Source organism: Mustela nivalis, assembly GCF_964662115.1.
Source record: "Mustela nivalis genome assembly, chromosome: 14".
NCBI classification, from domain to species: Eukaryota; Metazoa; Chordata; class Mammalia; order Carnivora; family Mustelidae; genus Mustela; species Mustela nivalis.
The window spans coordinates 521,876-540,058 of NC_139033.1; the positions used below are offsets into that span (position 1 = coordinate 521,876).

The 18,183-nt window shown below is 45.9% G+C and overlaps 1 protein-coding gene and 1 long non-coding RNA gene across 12 annotated transcripts in view; one reads left to right on the top strand and one right to left on the bottom strand.

Moving 5' to 3' along the window:
- Window positions 1–18,183, bottom strand: part of UBE3B (ubiquitin protein ligase E3B) — a 50,876-nt gene that overhangs the window by 21,811 nt on the left and 10,882 nt on the right. For all 11 annotated transcript variants that reach the window (XM_082700085.1, XM_082700095.1, XM_082700090.1 and 8 more), the window contains 9 exons: window positions 17,623–17,705; window positions 11,280–11,385; window positions 10,858–10,978; window positions 9,739–9,916; window positions 7,974–8,137; window positions 6,664–6,831; window positions 3,052–3,223; window positions 1,353–1,471; window positions 631–745 (listed from right to left, as the gene is read on the bottom strand). In XM_082700085.1, the coding sequence (XP_082556211.1) occupies window positions 631–745; window positions 1,353–1,471; window positions 3,052–3,223; window positions 6,664–6,831; window positions 7,974–8,137; window positions 9,739–9,916; window positions 10,858–10,978; window positions 11,280–11,385; window positions 17,623–17,705 (1,226 nt within the window). The remainder of the gene's footprint in view (window positions 1–630; window positions 746–1,352; window positions 1,472–3,051; window positions 3,224–6,663; window positions 6,832–7,973; window positions 8,138–9,738; window positions 9,917–10,857; window positions 10,979–11,279; window positions 11,386–17,622; window positions 17,706–18,183) is intronic.
- Window positions 3,233–6,583, top strand: LOC309848482. The gene is made up of 2 exons (XR_014303071.1): window positions 3,233–6,304; window positions 6,373–6,583. It is a non-coding gene; the product is annotated as an uncharacterized lncRNA (long non-coding RNA).

Genomic DNA, 18,183 nt, shown 5'->3' on the forward strand with positions numbered 1-18,183 from the left:
GGTTATTACAACACGGAAACCATTCTCTAGTGCAGGAGTGGCCAACCATAGCCTGCTGCTATTTCTGTAAATCCACTTCCATGGAACATGACCACTATGTACGGTCTCTGGCTGCTTTCACGCTACAACAGCACAGCAGAGCACTTGCAAAAGACCATCTGGTCTGCTAAGCCTGAAATGTTTACTGTCTGGCTCTTTACTGGAAGCATCTGCCAGACCCCACTCTAGTGCCACAACCTCAGAGTGGACATATCATTGATAAAAAATTGCAGTCATCTTACGTTTAGTTGTGCAAGAGCATTTCCCCACCCCATCCCTGAGAAAGCTAGCTGTTTTGTCCGGCTCATTCTGCTGATAAACCACCGCTGAACTATCGCCACCTGTTGCTCAGCTCAGCCAGAACTTGCTCCCCATTTGCGAAATGGGACCCAGCTCTGTCACCATGAATACGCTCTCATCACCCTCAGCATCCACATGTCCTCACAGATGTGACTGCTGGGCGTCCGTCCCCCAGGAGGACAGGGCATGCAGGAGGGATGAACACTCCCCAGCCTCAGAGCATGAATGCGGAGTGTGACAGAGGGGACTCTGGCTTTTGTGAACCCCCCCCTTCTGTGCCCTGCTCCTCACTTGCGCAGCCAGTGGTCCTCAGGGGCGAAGCGACGCCGGCAGTCCCGCTCATAAAGCACCATCAGCCACCCGTGCACGGACTGGAACAGCTCCAAGGTCTCCCCCTTGGCGTTCTCTGTGGGGTAAATGAATGGGGGAGCCGCACACCCAGAGCTGCTCAGAGCTGGTGGGGGCGGCGCCAGGAGGACAGCTTCTCATCTCTGCCCGTCACCAGGCCCCACCAAGGTCCTCATCTCCCTCACTCTGGATTTCACGCAGCAGCAACAAACTAAAAGGTGCCCTGGGTATGTTCTAGGAGTCTGCAGGACCTGGGTATCTCAGACACAATCACTCATGCTGCCTCCCACTAGCCGGTGATCCAAAGACCCTTTTAACCTAAGAACCTTTGTACTGAACAACTTGCCAGCACTTCTGGAGGGAAGCTCTGGTTTGAGGTGTGCCCTGACACATCATGGAAACTAATTCGAAGGAGCAAAAGGAGAGGCAGGGCAAAATCTTGGCATCAGTAATCCTCCACACATACACATACATGCTGAGGAGAGATCTAAGATGACCTTCACATAGAGTGAAGAAGTAAAACTTCCAATTACGTGAATAAATAAGCCTTTCCAATTTGCTGTGATGGGCAATAAAACGGAGAATCAGTTGGTGGTACAGACTGCAGCGTCCCTGCGAGTGCGAGTGTAGCACCACTGAAATGACTGCCGGCTTCTTCACCTCACCTACGATTCCATCCCAGATCATCTTAAACACAAAGGAGTTCAGGAAAGAGGAGATGGTGACCAGCTCTTCCAGTTTGAATGAAATCTGTTCTTCATAAACTTCAATGTCGTCAAGAATCCTAAATCAGATGGAAAATTAGTCAGCTTCCCACGGAGGAAAGGGGGGAAAAATAGGAAATCTCTACCTCTTACGAGAAAAAAATTAGCTCAAGAAATAAACTTTATCTTTCAGATAAAATTTAGAGCTAACATGACAGGATGTGTAGGATCTGCTTCAGGATAAAGCGGAGGGGAGAGCCTGTGGGGGTGGCAGGGAAGCAGAGGTGACTGAGTGCTGACCACTGCGGATGGGTAGGTGGGGATTCCTTCTACTACTTCCTCCACTTTTTATTTATTTGCATTGTCCGTAGTAAAAATTTTAAAAACTATAATTGAGACAGAAAAACAGAAGCTCTCCTTGGTATCTTTCTTATTTATAAGGATCCAACTGTGACACCCTTAATTCCTGCCTGAACTCATGCCTATTTGAGGACTCTTGATTGAGAGTCTGGGTCTACTGAGGGGAGAGCTGTGGAACCTTCCTCTGCATCCACAACAGCCACATAAACAAAAATATTTATGAAAGAATGAATGAATGCCTAATAGAACATGTGAGGAAATGAGCCATTTAAGATACAGCTCTATGTGAAAATTTCCCAAGACTGCTTCATTTGCTTTAGAACATGACTCACTCTCAGATCACGCTGGACCCAGTCATTCAGGCTGTCTTCAGCTGCAGTCACAGAGCCCTGAGCTTGCCTCCAACAGCTCACCAAGCCCCTCCCTCCATGACTCTTAGCTAGTCTGCCACCTCCAATTCCTGATCTCCTAACGACCAATGTCTTCTACCCTGGACAAAACTGTCTGGGGCCCCTTCTCTCTTTTAATTCTTTACCAACCTCTGGGAAAACGTGGTATTAAAAAAGTAATAAACACACAAGTAGACACACAAGCTTAAAAAACAAAGGAACTTAATGGGACTCACATTTGCTATTTCCCCGCTCTGTCCCAGGCACTGTACCTGAGTACTTGACGTTCTTTTTCTCATTTATTCCCTATCAGGTTGCTAATATTATTCCCATTTTACGTAAGGAAACTGAAGCTCAGGGAAGTTAAGCAACTTGCCCAGGGTCAGCTTGAGAATAAGCATCACAGCCCTTCCTGTGTGTCGGGGATTCTGCCTAGCACTTTGTGTTGTTACCTCTTTCAATCCTTACCACACGGCTAAGTGGTATAGGCTACTGTTGTTCCCATCTATAGATGAGAAAACGGAGGCTCACAGAGGCGAGGCCACTTGCCCAAGATGTCTCAGGAAGTGGCAGACCCAGGATTTGCCTCCCAGCTCCCTGGCTCTGGAATCTTCCAGGGAACTACCTAACCCATGAGTAAATGGTGAAGGTGTGACTTGAACCTAGCCTGGGAGACCCAGAAGGGGTCTGGGTCATCCACTAGAAGGATGGGAACTAAGAACTGCTGAACCCCGTTATGTGCTGGCCCACCTTGTACTGTAAATGTTTTCTGCTCTAACTTTCCTAATGACCCTGCCACAGGGGTCTGAACGATGGCGATAACCACATCAGCAGCAGCTTCCTTACTGATGCTGTGATTTGGCTTCTCCACATTCTAGGAAAGGAATGGAGCCCCACAGCAGTCAACCTACGTGATGAGGTGCCGGGAGCAGTCACAGAACAGCATCAGCATGGCCAAGAGCTGCTTGGACTCTTCAGTGTCATTGCTGAGGCATTCCAAGAAGAGCTTTAGCCCTCCGTGGGGCCCCAGCTCACAGATAAACGCCCACAGTTTGGGGAGCAGGTCATCAAGGTAAGTGAGACCTGGAAAAGGACAGAGAAACCCAAGCTTCAGGTGGGGGCTCTACTTGGTCCACAGTTTCTCCTACCCACTGGGGGAACAAAACACTTATCCTTCTCAGTGGACATTAAATGTGCACAAAAGAAAATCATTATCACCACGAGAATAATGATCACAGTAATAGCTAACATTTCATGGGTGCTTTCTAGGTTTCAAATTTCGATCTAAGTACTCTGCATGCATTATCTCCTTTCTATCTTGTGAAACCCAATGTTACCTCCATTTTATAAAAGAAGAAAAAAAAAAAAAAACCTGAAGCAGGGAGAGGTTAAGTAATTAGCCCAAACCAACCAGCCGAGCTAAGAAGAGAACCCATGTCTGTATGACTCTGTGTTTTTATTTTAAATCAGGGATCAGGGGGTGCCTGGATGGCTCAGTGGGTTAAAGCCTCTGCTTTAGCTCAGGTCATGATCCCAGAGTACTGGGATCGAGCCCCACTGCAGGCTCTCTGTTCGGCAGGGACCCTGCTTCCCTTTCTCTCTTGCTGCCTGTTTCTGTGCCTACTTGTGATCTCTGTCAGATGAATAAATAAAATATTTTTTAAAAAAATCAGGGATCAGCAAATTTTTCCTGGAAAGGACTGGAAACTAAGTATTTTTTAGCCTGTGTGGGCCTGGGCTAGCACCCTGTCACACTACTGCAAGCTACCAGTGTAGCACAAAAGCAGCCACAGACGATATGTAAATGAATGGATGAGACTGTATTCCAATAAAACTTCATTTACAAAAAACTAAGTGGTGGGCCGCAGTTGGTATCCAGGCTACAGTTTGCAGACCCTGCTTTAAACCATCTTTTAGGTTCATCTGTATTTAGCAAAGCTTTCCTCTCCTCTACTTCTATTATTCTATCTCTGCTAAAAATGGGAGAGTAACGAAAGACGGTAGCAGAGATCCTGTGAAGTGTCACAAGAATACTTAAACCTGGGTGAAGCAGAAGACATTTTAGGTCTGCCTCCTGATGGCCTCAAGGCCTCAGACACACAGGCTACATCGCTGTTACATTTTAAGTCTGTTAATATAGCTACTGATTCAGAGAGCCTGGCTCTAAACTTCCACGTCTCTGAACACGCAGTCAGGTGTGTGCCTCAAATTACTCCTCATATTTGAGTCCTTAGAATACCTCTCATTTTACAGAGCATTCTTGAATTACTTAATCGTGAACAAAGAACTGCTTGGGAAGATATATCTGCCTGCAGCAAGGGCACAATGACAGACTCAGTCAATGCTGGTATAAACGCTTAGACTAGGGAGGCAGGAAGGAGCCACAGAGGAGGCAAAGAAATGGAACGCCCACTTAGTTATTATTCCTAACGGTTTGAGCCCACATTTTCAAGGTCGCAGAATGTGGTTACAGAATGCAGAAACCAAAAAGAATGCAGAAGCCTCACAATTTAGAAATAGATTAAGAGAGAAACAGAGTGAGTAGTTAAACCGTGGAGACCACAAATATGCTCCCATGGGACAATCAGGAAGAACTACTCTCACATTATGTGAACGGTCCTTGAGGCGTGGATGAAAATACTCATTGCCAGCCCCAGACACAGATCCAACCAGCACTGCTTCTGGGGGCAACTCCAGCAGAAGCGAAGATGCAGGGCTCTGGAGAGCTCTGCCAGGAAGCAGCATGTGGCTCTGGGCCACCAAGTGCATGTGAGGAGCATGAGCAAAGAAGTGTATTATCTGCTTTGCATGTTGATGGACAGACCGAATAATCTACAAACAGTTTAGACTAGTTCATCTCCTTCTTGAAAGGACAGATTTTCAAGTTAGCCAGGAAAACTTCTTTCTGCGTGCTCTCAAAGGAATAGGGGATGCCTGAATTTGTGGTCACCTTAAAATGCTGAGCACAGGCCATAAACTCAAAGTCATGTCACTTTAATATGCTTCTCAAATCCTCACAGTGGGTGCTGGGGTGCCAGGCCTGGTCCGGGACCCTATTCATCTCTTTCTGAATTCTCCTGATGGAGCCTGCCCTGGGCCCAAGGCTTTACATGACACTCCTTTGTCTGTACCCACAGTACACTCACGTGCCTGTGTGGCACCTCACGCTTCTCAGAGCGGAACAGAACTCGTGTTTCCCCACCAGCCCCACCCCCAGCTGGTTGTCTCCAGCTTAGCAGATGGTACCACCATCCAGGAAGGCTGCTTGGGCCAACACTCTGGCCTCATCTTTGAAGCCTTTAGCCTTTACTCCTCCAACTCCAATGTACCCGTCAGACCTGCAGACACACAACCTCTAAAACATATGCCAAGGCCCCTGCTTCCAGCCTCACCACACCAAGCCTGTGCTATTCAACCAGAGACCATGCTGCACCTGTCAGTGTTTGGCACCTGTCAGTGTTTGGAGACCAGCAGGGCTGGCACAGCTGGGGAGGGGGAAGCACTACTGGCATCTCAGAGTAGGGGCCACTACCCTGTAGTGGACAAGATGGCCTCCACAGCAAAGAAGTAGCAGGCCTAAGATGTCAGCAGTGCTGAGGCTGGGAAAGCCTCCTCTAATCCAAGTCCGCACTGTCTCCTTACTTCTGTGGTCACAGAGCAGAAAGAATTCTAAAAAAAGTAAAAAAAGGTACATACTCTATTCCCTTGCCTATAGCTCACCTTCCCACTCTTAGAATCCTCTTGGGAAAGGGACCCTGGCTATCTTAGTCACCTCTTCACTCTCAGGGCCTGGCACAGACAGGTGCTCTATTAATGTCTGAAGATGAACAAGTACGTGTGAAAGACAGAAGTATTGGCTTTAACCCTTTATGTAGTCGACAGCTTTATGGCCTACAGACTTTCTGTCCTTCGCCATACTGTTCATATGAACAAGTCCTTTACGGCAGTGGGAAGCCCCAAATGCCCAAACTCTGTGTTCATGACACAAACGACCTTCTTCCTTGCTCAGCTAAGAAGGAAAACAACAGGCCCATCCAAGTGATGGTCAACTATGAGGTCAACAAAAATGGAATTCTGGAAGAACTGCTCACAATGATAACATGCTTCTAAAGTGATGAACAGAAAGGGAAGGGTAAAACTACGCATTTTCATCTAAACATAAGTGTATGTGGATGGGGTACACTCAAAAACAGGTGGTTATCCTTGGCCTACAGGATCAAACATGGTCTAAGTTTTCTTCTTTCTTGTCTTTTCCAGTTTTTCATTCAGAAAAAGTGCTACCTTCCAAAAGCAAATGCATGGAAATACAAGCCAGGTCACAGGAATAAACTGGTAGCGCTGGGACGGAGGTCAGTATGAGCCATTTAACAGAGGTGTATCAGCCTCTAAGAAGAACAGCTCAAAATACCCTCCTTCAAAAACCGATCTTCCAAGCCAAGAAAGCCGGAAGAAAATCCACTTTTTCTAAGAACAATCATCCACCAAATGTCAGAGATGGACGAAGACGCCCCAGGACTGCACACCTGTGAGTATCTGCAGGCGGATCTGGGTCAGAGTCGTGAGCGAGGTCTGGTAGAGGACACAGATGTTGCAGACCTTCTGGACCTCTGCAGAGTCCACACGCTTACCCCCAACAGGCCTGAGAATATTCCGAACGGACGCAGACTTCTGAAACGCACGCTTCAGGAGATCTGGCATGGAGAGGAGAAGGAATGTGTGAGCAGACGTTCAGCCATCTGCCTGGTTTTACTCTGCAAAGAGCATTTCAATAAAGTGATTTACAGGCAGGGCTGGACAGTGGGGCGGCTGCTCTGACTCAAGTCCTTGCTCTGGGATAAATGAAAAAACCATTAACAATAGGCCTTTAGGTGCAACCCAGAGACCTCTTCAGAACACCAGAAAATATCTCAGACCAAGCCAGGCCTATTTGACTCCCACACGGGATTCTTTCACTAGGCCACCTGACCTCAGAACCACAGGGTAAAAGTCTGGAGGATGATATTAGGGGGAAGATGGGCAAAGACGGAGCGGGGTAGGGGTGGTCCTGGGGGATTCCTGGCTCTGGGCTTTAAGGGGGAAGCAGTATCAAACTCAAGTAGTGATACTTGGTTTGGGTTGTACTCGACTTCAGTTTTAGACCTTCCTGTTTACATTTCCATCCTGATGAAGGGACACTGAGCTCCTGCTCAGGGACAGCTGCACGATGGGGCTCTGTGCCACACTGGAAGAAAAGTCACCCTGAACCTGGAAATCTGCCACAGGCAGGTGACTCCACTGGATTCCGTGTTAGTGGCATTTCCTGAACTTTTCTCAGAGAGGGCAACAAGAAACCTTTCCACAGAACCTATGACTAAGCAAAGGGGCAATGTGGGGGTGGCCCGGTCAGTGACCCAGCGTCCTCTGCATACAGACCCCCACATGGGAGATTTTCATGAATAGGGAGTCAGAAAAGGTCCACTTCCCTTAAGAAATGGGCCTTCTTTCTTTGTGTTAATGAGTAAGAGAAGATCCACAGACCCCCTTTCATTCTAGCTAAGAGAAATTCTGAGCCAAATGGAAGTTCATAGACCCCACTGCAGCCCTGAGGAACATCCATAATCTCTACACATAATCATGATCTGGGTCACCTATTTGTTTCCCTGGTCCTTGTTTTCTAGCCCTACGGGTTTTCTGTTGCTCTTTTGCTAAATGTGAACTTTCCTGAAGCAATCTTAAAGCCCATGTAGGAAAAGTTCGAGTGTCACAGAAGTGGAGGGGAGCAGGCACACAGGGACAGCAGGAGCTGCACCTGAGCTAAGCAGACCCATGGGCTCCCCCCGGCCCAGCCACTCACTCTTCACAGGAAGCACATTCTGGGGGGATGCTGGCTGCACATGGGCTGGCTCCTGGTTCTCCAGCAGCTTCTTGCTCAAGATGTCACTGAAGAAGATCCGGATCAGAGGAACACCCCACAGGAACTGCAGCTGCTTGGTGATCAAGGGCATGGACTCGTTAAGGCTAGGAGAGAGCAGGAGACCAGGCACGTCAGTTCCACCTGATGGATGGCCACCGACAGCCCACTCAGCTCCTAGTGGACCTTCCACTTGGAGGGCTGGGCTACGGCCTGCCAGTCAACATGGCAAATGAGAGGATAAAAAAAAGAAAGTGGGATCCACAGATGCCACCAAGGACCTAGATGCATAAGGCAATGCCCTCTTGGTCTTCTCTGCCACCCTTCCCAAGCTTCCTGTGCTGCCGACAGCATTCCTACTCAACCCAGAGCCCCAGGCTCCCCACAGCACAGTCCTCCCAGACACCCGGGCTCTGTTCTTCATCCTGACCCCACCCCATTCACCACCCGGTCGACAAAAGCTAAATGATGCTTGCTGTATTGCCTGTCCTCTTCTTCACACCTAGACTGCAGGCCTGACCTGCAAGTCTCTGTGACCCCCCAACCTCCTAAGAGGCTCCTTCCCTTCAAGTACTCTCCCCCCGACTCCGCGAAGTACCCCCAGCATTAGACTCACGCCCGAAATCTGCTTACTTTAACTCCCGGCTCCACATTCCATGAAGGCTCCTGTGGGCTCCCAATATCACAGGAGAAAGAGCCACCACCCACGAGCATGGGCCAAGCCTAGAGGCAGGCCCTTGACATGCCTTATCTCATTTGATCCTCGAAACAACACTATCCAAGGGACTGGGAATATTTCCCTGTGTTTCAGGACTGGAGAGTGGGGTAAAGTGGCTTGTCTAAAGCCCCCCAGAGCAGACCAGACTGCACAGTGGTGTGCTCCTCTGCCCCTCCTGCCTCCCATACTATCCCTCCTGTGTCCCAGTCACATCATGCTCCATCCTCTTCAGGCTGGGGTGTCACACGGGGGCCTGCCACCAGCTGGTCATTTGTCTTTCCAACTAGACGGCTCTCAGACATGAGGAAGAGATGCAATCTGGGGAATTCCTTCCCTGCTCCTCATTCTTTGCTTCCAGGGCAGCTTCCAGGAACCCAGGGAGATATCTGAACAGAAAAACAGCTGGGAGCCACAACCACCTTCACTCCTAAGACCCGCCTTATCTCAGTGAAGGGTACAGGTTTCACGTTGAAACTCATGATGCCATCTTAATTGCTCTCTTCTTGCCTAGCATTTTTAATGTTTTTGAGTTCTGTAATTAAAAATTTTTAAGTTGATATTCCACCTCTTGAAAAGGATGAGGTGACTTCTATCCCCTTTCAATCATGTATCTTATTTTAGCATCTCCAAAATACAACAGTCTAGGGGGCCAGGAAAAGCGATATTGAAAAAGAAAAAATAGTATTGACAGAGGAGATTCACAATTTACTAAAGAATTAAATACAAAATAAAATGACCCCCAAACAATTGCTGATATTTATAGGTAAAAAAAAAAAGAAACTGAAGGGATATTCACACGGGTAGTCTCAGGGTAGTGGAACAATGGGGTGGTTTTTATTCTCTTTTAGTTTTATCCAGATTTTATTCAATTAATATATATTACTTTTGTAACAGACAACACGACGACAAGCTGGAAGGAGGGAAGGAAGGGGGAGGTGGTGAGAAGCAGGCAGGGGACAGGAAAGACAGCAGTTTGCCCCCAGGACTCACCCGTAGTCCACTGACTGCGAGAACCAGCCAAGGACGGGGTGCCAGTGTGTCAGGTTGGACTTCTTCTGGGACACGTACTTCTGACAGTAGCACAGCATCTGGGTGAGCAAACTCACGAACCCATCCGTCTCCTCCTCTAACACACTAGGGCTGAGGGCGCCCAAGTGCAGGAGGTTTCCTACAAACAGAGAGTGGAGAAAACGGAGTGTGGCAGGGCCAGGTGACCTGCTGCGTCACATTCACAGCCCTGCTCTCTGCCCAGGGCTCTTGCAACCATGTCCATGTGCAAAAACAAATTCCATGCGGAGAGGTTCCTGGTTTCAAATCCCGGCCCTGCTGCAGAGGAGCTGCGTGCCCCTCAACCCACCTCTCCAATCTGTTTCATAATTCTAAGACTGGAATAAGGCTCCCCACTCCTGAGGTGAGGATGACGGGAAGTAACGTAATGTCGGAACCACAGAGGTATAATCTTTAGTGAAGTAACACTTCACTATTACACTAAGATATAAAAATCAAGTCAGTGTAAGAAAGGACCTCTGGAAGGGCATCTGAATGTTCTGGGAAATCACTGTTCAACACTCATGGAAGTTATTTAATATGCCTTGTGTGAGGACTCTCACCCTAAACTCTCTTAAAATTTTGCACAAGAAGCTTTTTCTATGTAAAATAGCTTCTAAGTGATGAGAATTACGTACCACTGTTGATTTCAAATGCTTCTCTCCATTTGCTCCTGTCCTGTCTTCAATCACAAGGAAAATGTTAAAAAGATGATGCAGGCCCTATTCTGATCTAACACCCCTGAACTGGGCCTGTCCTCCTTTCTTGAGAGGAGAATTATCCAGGTGATTCATCGCATTTTCATTTTTCCCTTGGCTGCCAGGAAGCCAAGCACCGAAATTCAACATTCATTTATAGTTACTCAACTAAGTTGCCAGGCTGATATATTTTCCATTGATTTTCTATTTTATGTGTCTGTTTTATCTACCTGAGTATATGTCTTTTAAGTACTTCCAAGTGTTACTAAAAACAACTCATGATCTCCAAAACAGTAAAAAACAAACACACTTGGACTTTTCCCGACACCCAGAAAACAGTCAAATTCCAGCCACGGATACTCACCCATTAGACAAAGCGTATGGCATCCTTCTAAGCTTTCACATACATCACGGCATCGATCTTCATTTCTTAAAAATGTGATGAACTTACGAAGCATGTCATGAGATTCTAAAACAGCGAGGCGCTGCAAACAATTGTAGACGGTTAGAGTGAGAGCTGACAGGAGGAATTTCCCACTAGAGCATGACCTCGATGGCTTGCAGATCAACTCTTGGATGTCAGACGTGCTCTCCATGGCCAGGAAGAAAGTCAACAAAGATGGGAACCTTGCTCTCTGGCCTGCTAACACGAGTGTGCCTACAGTGGCTACTGGCTTAGAAGAAATCTCAGGAGAAGTGGAAATTAACAGAGAAAACATTTATTCTCTAATTTCTAAGAAGAAAAGCAAACCCAGACTCGGGGGGGGACATCACAGAGTCACTTACCTCAGGGGTCACTGTGCTGAGATGAGTCACAAGAGCAGGTACAGACATGACGTGGATGAGGAATGGCCGAATCAGATTGTCTGAAAATTGTGCGGCAATCACAGGGCTAGACACAGACAGATCACCTTATTCACACGGGTTTGTGAGTCACCCCAGAGCCAAAGAACCATTCTGCCAATGCCCCCAATTCCCCTGGAATTTTGCTTCACAGGACTTCTGGGGAAAACTAAAGGTTGATGATGAGGACACCGGCAGGGGGACTGGCTGAAGCAGGGACAGTATAGTCATAGGGTACAGCTACAAGATAGATACCTGTTTTCAAGTTTTACTGACATGAGAGAATATCCATGCTGTAATAAACTTTAAACAAAACAGAATAAGGAACTATGTCCAGGGGAGGTGAGGGAGGAGATAATAACCGGGAGGAAGGAAAATACCTTCTGGAATGCTGGCACAATGCTGGGGAGTGGTACTTATGCAGGTGGGTTTACTATGCGATAACTCACCAATGATTAACACTTCAATTAAGCAATTTATTTTAAGTATACATTATGATAATAATACTTAGATATGTACATACACAGATAAGCCCATAAGTATATACAAGTGAAAAAAACCCAAGAACTAAAAAAAAATGTTGATGTTTGGGTTGCAGAATCATGAGAGACATTTATTCTTCCTTATACTATCCTATTCCATCCAGGTTTTATACAAAATGCATGCAGTTCTCCATAAAAAGAAAAAAAGATAAATGTTATGAAAATAAGAGAATGATCCTTATACTGCACACCATATAAAAAAATTAACTCAAAATGGATTATACACCTAAATGCTAGTTAAAACTAAAATGTAAAACTCTTAGAAGAAAACACAGCAGTAAATCTTTGTGACCTTTGGTTTGACAATGATTTCTTACATAGGAAAAAAAAAAATCACAAAAATCTGGAGTGCCTGGGTGGCTCAGTGGGTTAAGGTCTACCTTTGGCTTAGGCCACGATCTCATCGTCCGGGGATGGAGCCCTGAGTTGGGCTCCGGGCTAAGCAGGAGTCTGCCTCTCACTCTGCCTCTGCCCCTCCACCTTGCTTGTGTGTGCATGTGCTTTCTCTCTCAAAATGGATGAAAAAACTCTTAAAAAAAAATTAAAAAACCACAAAATCTAAAACTCTTGGCTTCAAAAGACACCATCATAAAAGTAAAAAGACAACCAGCAGAAAGGGAGGAAATATTTGCAAATTATCTCCTGATAAGGGACTTTCATTTGGAACATAAAAAGAACTCATACACTCAACAACAAAAGACAACCCAATTAAATAAAGGGCAAAGACATTTTTCTTTGAAAGACATTAAACAGACATTCTTCCAAAGAAAGAAGAGCAAATGGTTGCTAAGCACATGACAAGATGGTTAACATCGCAGGCCTACCGGTCAAACCGCAGGATCAAAACAACAGGAAGGGATCACCTCACACCCAGGAAGAGAGCTTTGATGAAGATGGTAACAAAAGTTGGTGGGAACCTGGAGAATCTGTAACCCTCATGTATTACTGGTGGGAATGTAAGATGGTGAGGCCACTTTGGAAAAGTCTGGCAGTTCCTCTAAAAGTTCAGCACAGAGTTACCACCTGATCCAGCAATTACACTGCTAGGAATACACACAAAATGAAAAACAGGTCCACACGAAAAACCTACACATGAATGTTCACAGCACCACTCAACATAGCCAAAAAATAGAAACAACCCAAATGTGGCATGTCCCTACCACAGAATATTACTCGGCTACAAAAATGAAGAACGGACGCATTCTTCTTCTTCCATTTTTTTTTTTTTTTTTTTTTTGAGAGAGAGAGAGAGAGATCACAAGCAAGCAGAGAGGTAGGCAGAGAGAGTGGGGGAAACATGCCCCCGCTGAGCAGAAAGTCCAATGTGGGGCTCAATCCTAAGACCCTGAGACCATGACCCGAGCCGAAGGCAGAGGCTTAACCCACTGAGCCACCCAGGCACCCCTGGATACATTCTACAACACGGATAAACACACTGTGCAAAGTGAAAGAAGCCAGGCATGGAAGACCGCACGTTGTAGGATTCCATTTATGGGAAACGTCTAGAACAAGCAAATCCCAAAGATTAAATAGATTAGTAGTTGCTGGGGACATGGGAGGGGGCAGGGGGTGGGAGTGGGAGGGAAGGCATGTGGCTGGTAATGGCTATGGGGTTTATTTCTGGAATTAGACAGTGGTGATGATTGCACAAGTCTGTGATCTGTAAGAGCGCCTGGGTGGCTCGGTCGTTAAGCGTTTGTCTTTGGCTCAGGTCATGATTCCAGGGTCCTGGGATTGAGCCCCACATCGGGCTCTCTGCTCGGTAGAAAGCCTGTTTCTCCCTCTCCCACTCCCCCTGCTTGTATTCCCTCTCTCGCTGTCAAATAAATAAATAAAATCTTTTACAAAATAATAAAAAATAAAAACCAGTGAACTGTATACTTCAAATGAGTGAAAGGTAAAATATGTGAATTATAATTCAATAAAGTTATTTTTAAAAACACCAGAGGTCGTGCAAGAAAAAAAAAAAGGAGGTAGAACTTACAGGAGGAAATTAATTATCTTCTAGCTAATACTTGCAACAAGCAAGTTATGTTACCAGTACTTAGACTATCAGAATTTGAATTATAAACTTTCACTGTCAAGGGTACCATTTTTGGGACAAGAAAACTAGTATGGCTAAAATGCTCAAAACACCAAAGACTCTGTCAACCACCTGTCTAAAGGAACCTGAACAACCAAGCTAAACTCACTGAGCTGACTTGGACAAAAGAGAATTCTTTAAAAAGAGAATTAAATTACTTTCTCTATGTTAGAAAGAAGTGTGGATCAGGACTAAGCAATTACCCAGACAGAAGAAAAGCAAACCACAAGAGGATGTCACCAAAACTTTAACTCATCACTTCCTGCTTACAAGGGAACAACTGCATCTCCAAGGGGGAGCCAAGGGCAGGATCCCACCCTAAGTAACTCTGCCTGACTGACCAGGAGTGAGGCACTGCAGGACTGTACGGAGGCCAGTCTCAAAAGACCACACCGACATACCAGACACCCCATTTCCCTCAATGCCTGGTTATCTATAGCCCCAGCACGAGGTCATCAAAATCTTCCTTTAGCCTTGTAGTTGTTGCACTTAAGCCTCAGGTGATAAATCCTACCAGTGTCCTGCCAGTGGTACATTTAACAGGGTGCACCTTATATGCGGGTCTCAGTGGTAGGCACCTGGGCAGGGGAGGAGAGGACAAGGGAGGTTCACTGCACAGTGCCCACCAACAGAGAGCTCATTCTGCAACCAGAGGGACGGGCACATGGGAAAAACAGAAACCAAGCCTGGGCAAACCCGGGGCCTGGGTTATAAATGAAATGAGGAGAATTTGAGAAAGTTCCCACATGCCACAAATTCAACATATATTGTACCTAGAATAAAAAAATGTGTCCAGTAGGTGAGGCAAGTAGGCAAGTGTAAAGAACAAGGAGTAGAGAGCATGGGCTCTGGAGTCAGGCAGCCTGGGTTTAACTCCTGGGCCTGCCACTTCCTGCAGTGTGACTGGGGGCACATGGCTTAACCTCTCTGGGCTTTAGCTTCCTCACCTATAAAACTGAGATTGGAGAATATGGTGAGTAGTCAGTTAATGTGAGCAGAAGTCTTAAAAAAATCATGTGGCCCATGAATGTTAGCTATTTGCAGCATAAGATTTGGTGATCATATCTAAACATACCATTTATAATTTTGCAGACTTTTAGTAGTATACTCTAGTATGAAAAATTCATTAGATATCTCATTTTAAAAGAGATAACATTTTCAATTACATACAGATATTTTGATACAGTTAGAATTACATACAGATACATACAGTTACAATTACATACAGATATTCCTGGTCATTTTCAATTACATACAGATATTCGGGGGCGGGGGGGAAAGGCGCACTGTTGAAGAAAAGAGCTTTAGAGCAGCCCGGCCTTTACAAGTGAGTATAGACTTGAGTATAGACTACAAGTCTATAGTAGGGGGTGAAAAAACCTAAAACGCTGGATGCCACTGTATTCTTAAGGGAGAAGAAACATGCTGGAACAGCTGGCTGTGACCCTCTTGGTGAATTACACCATGAATTACTACCCTCTCGGGGCGGGGGAGGGACGCTGGAACAGAAGGAAAGATCTGTGTTCTCAGGAGAAAGAGGAGGAGGCAGAGCTGCTGCTGCCCCAGAGCTCAGGCATCCATGTGTCAGCCCTTTGCTGTCCCTGACAGAGCAGAGGGTGGGTGATACTGGAATGAGCCGCCCCAGAAGGGGACTCAGGAAAAGAAGTTGCAGGAAGCCTCCGGCTGGAAAACCTGCTTCTACCTACATCCTATGACTCATTAAATAGAACTCCTTTCAAGGTCTGCGAGGAAGGTATAATTTACTAGATAACCTGGTCTACCTCTGAACTAATTATAGCATCACTGGCTGACACTTGCTCCTCTGTCTTAAGGATCTCCCCTCTAGAAACGTGCTGTCCAACGCAGTAGCCAGTGGCCACGTGTGGTTTCCGAGCACTTAAAATGTGGTTAGTTCAGCGACAGATAGGCTGTAAGTATAAAATCCACCCCAAGTTTCAAAGACTCAGTATGAAAAGAAAGAAATTATTTTTTTTTGATGGGTTTTAATTTTTTTTAATTGAGAGACATCACAAATAGGCAGAGAGGCAGGCAGTGGTGGTGGGGGGAAGCAGGCTCTCCGCTAAGCAGAAAGCCCGATGTGGGGCTTGATCCCAGGACGCTGGGATCATGACCTGAGCCGAAGGCAGTGGCTTTAATCCACTGAGCCACCCAGGTGCCCCAAAAAGAAATTATTAAGTTTATAACTAAAATAAATAATCTAAAAACACTGACTTCATGTAGAAATGATTATATTCTAGATATACTTGTTTACATAAAATAGATTATGTAATAAAATTACATAAGATTTAATTTTCCCCTTTTTTGGACTTTTTAAATGCAGTTCTTACTATATTTCTATTGGACCAGGCTGTTCTAGACCATTCCATGATGATGGGAATGTTCCTTATTTGTGTGGTCCAGTAAGGTCATCACTGCTTAGTCACATGTGGCCCGGAAGCACTTGAAACATGGAAAAACAAGGAACTGAATTCTTAATTCTAATGTATTTCTAACAGCCCCTGGGGATCAGCGGACAGCACAGTCTTGACCAGTGGCTCACATATGGTTCACAAACCAAATTCTGCCCACCGCATATTTTTCTAAATACAGTTTTATTAAAACACAGGCCCTTGTCGCTTCGGTATGTATTGTCTAGGCTGTGGTGTGCTGCAATGGCAGGGTGGCTATGACAGACACCGTGTGGCCCACAGAACCGAGAATGTGTAGAAGCTGGCCTCTTACAGAAACAATGTGCCAACTGATCCTCTAGAAGATCATTTTCCAAAACAGTATTCCGTAGAAAAGGACCATTAACAGACACACTCCAGCACTGAAAAATCAGGCGAGGTTATTGCACATTCAGGAAGGTTTGGGCCAACATCAGATTAAACAAGCCCAAAGGTTCCTGAACCGCCAGACTTGTCGAGGGCTTCCCGTGGTTAAGTGCCCTGTGGATTAGCAAGGGGGGCAGAGCAGGGCACTCTACCAAGCTGATTTGATCACAACACTCCCTCTGCCCTAAGTTTATTATTACCTTGAGGATTAAGGTTATTGGGTTACCTTATTAACCTCTTCCCCCAAGTTAGTGCTGCTTTTGACAGTTTAAGAAAGTTCCGGACCCAAACAGACCCAGCTCTGTGTACCTGATGATTCTCAGAATTGCAGGCATCATTTCCACAGGGAACTAGTTAGCTTCTTATGTATTTTCTATCTCTTAAGTGAAGGCAAACAGCACCTCCTCTCTGGGCCTCTAGATTCGAACATTTTAAACCCGTGTTCACAACACTACTCTCTTAACCCTCTGCTTGGCCCTTTGCTGGGCCTCCTCCAGCTCTCGGGTTCTATCAATTAAAAGCTCAAAAGGACAAATGCTTGTATCTTGGGCCCTTGGCACAATGAAAGCAATTCACTTTGAAAAGCTTCCTTCGATTGGGCGGGGGGGGGGGGGGGGAGAAAAGCTTCCTTCGAATCATGATGCCAAAACCTCAGGGACACAGACAGAAGAGCTGCCACAGATGGTCACCATTGAAGAATGACACTTCCGGTGAATTCTGATAAAGCAGGTAAGCCCAAACTGAACATAAGGAATAGGAGAAAAGGAAAGCAAGAGAAGCAAGCCTCTCGAAGCGTGCCAACCCTTCAGCCGGTGTCTGCTACTTACCGCAGTGCTAGAGAAAAGGTTGCAGTTAAAGTGCCTTTGGACAGACAAGGCCGGGGTCTCGCCAGGCCACGGGTTAACAGTACCTGAAAAAGAACACTTCAACTGGTCAGGGGACAACGCTGATTATATATTCACATGCATGTAAAAAAGCAGCGTGGAAGTAAAATGAGGGCTTCTGATAAAAAACTCTATTGGAATTTTTCTGAAAATTCTTCTGAAAAGAAGGGAGAGCAAACTAAGGGTTATCGCCTTCATGACACCACACCAACTCTCAATATCATATTTAAAATTTTGAAATAATAAAGAGCTAAAAAAGTTTACAGCCAGTGAAAATACCAGACTTAAATCTCATTTGTGTGTTCTTCCTGTATTCTGGGATCCAGAAGCTTCTCTCATGGAGATGAATGGCTGATGATACCACTTCTGGCCAGTAAGCCAGCTCACAGGATTTGTGTGAGGAGAAAAGGCAACCCAATCAGGAAGGAGCCGGCCCATCTCAGTACCAGGCAGAAGGAAGGGCTAGATCAATGCTACTTCTTAAACTCAACAATCCCAAAGTGT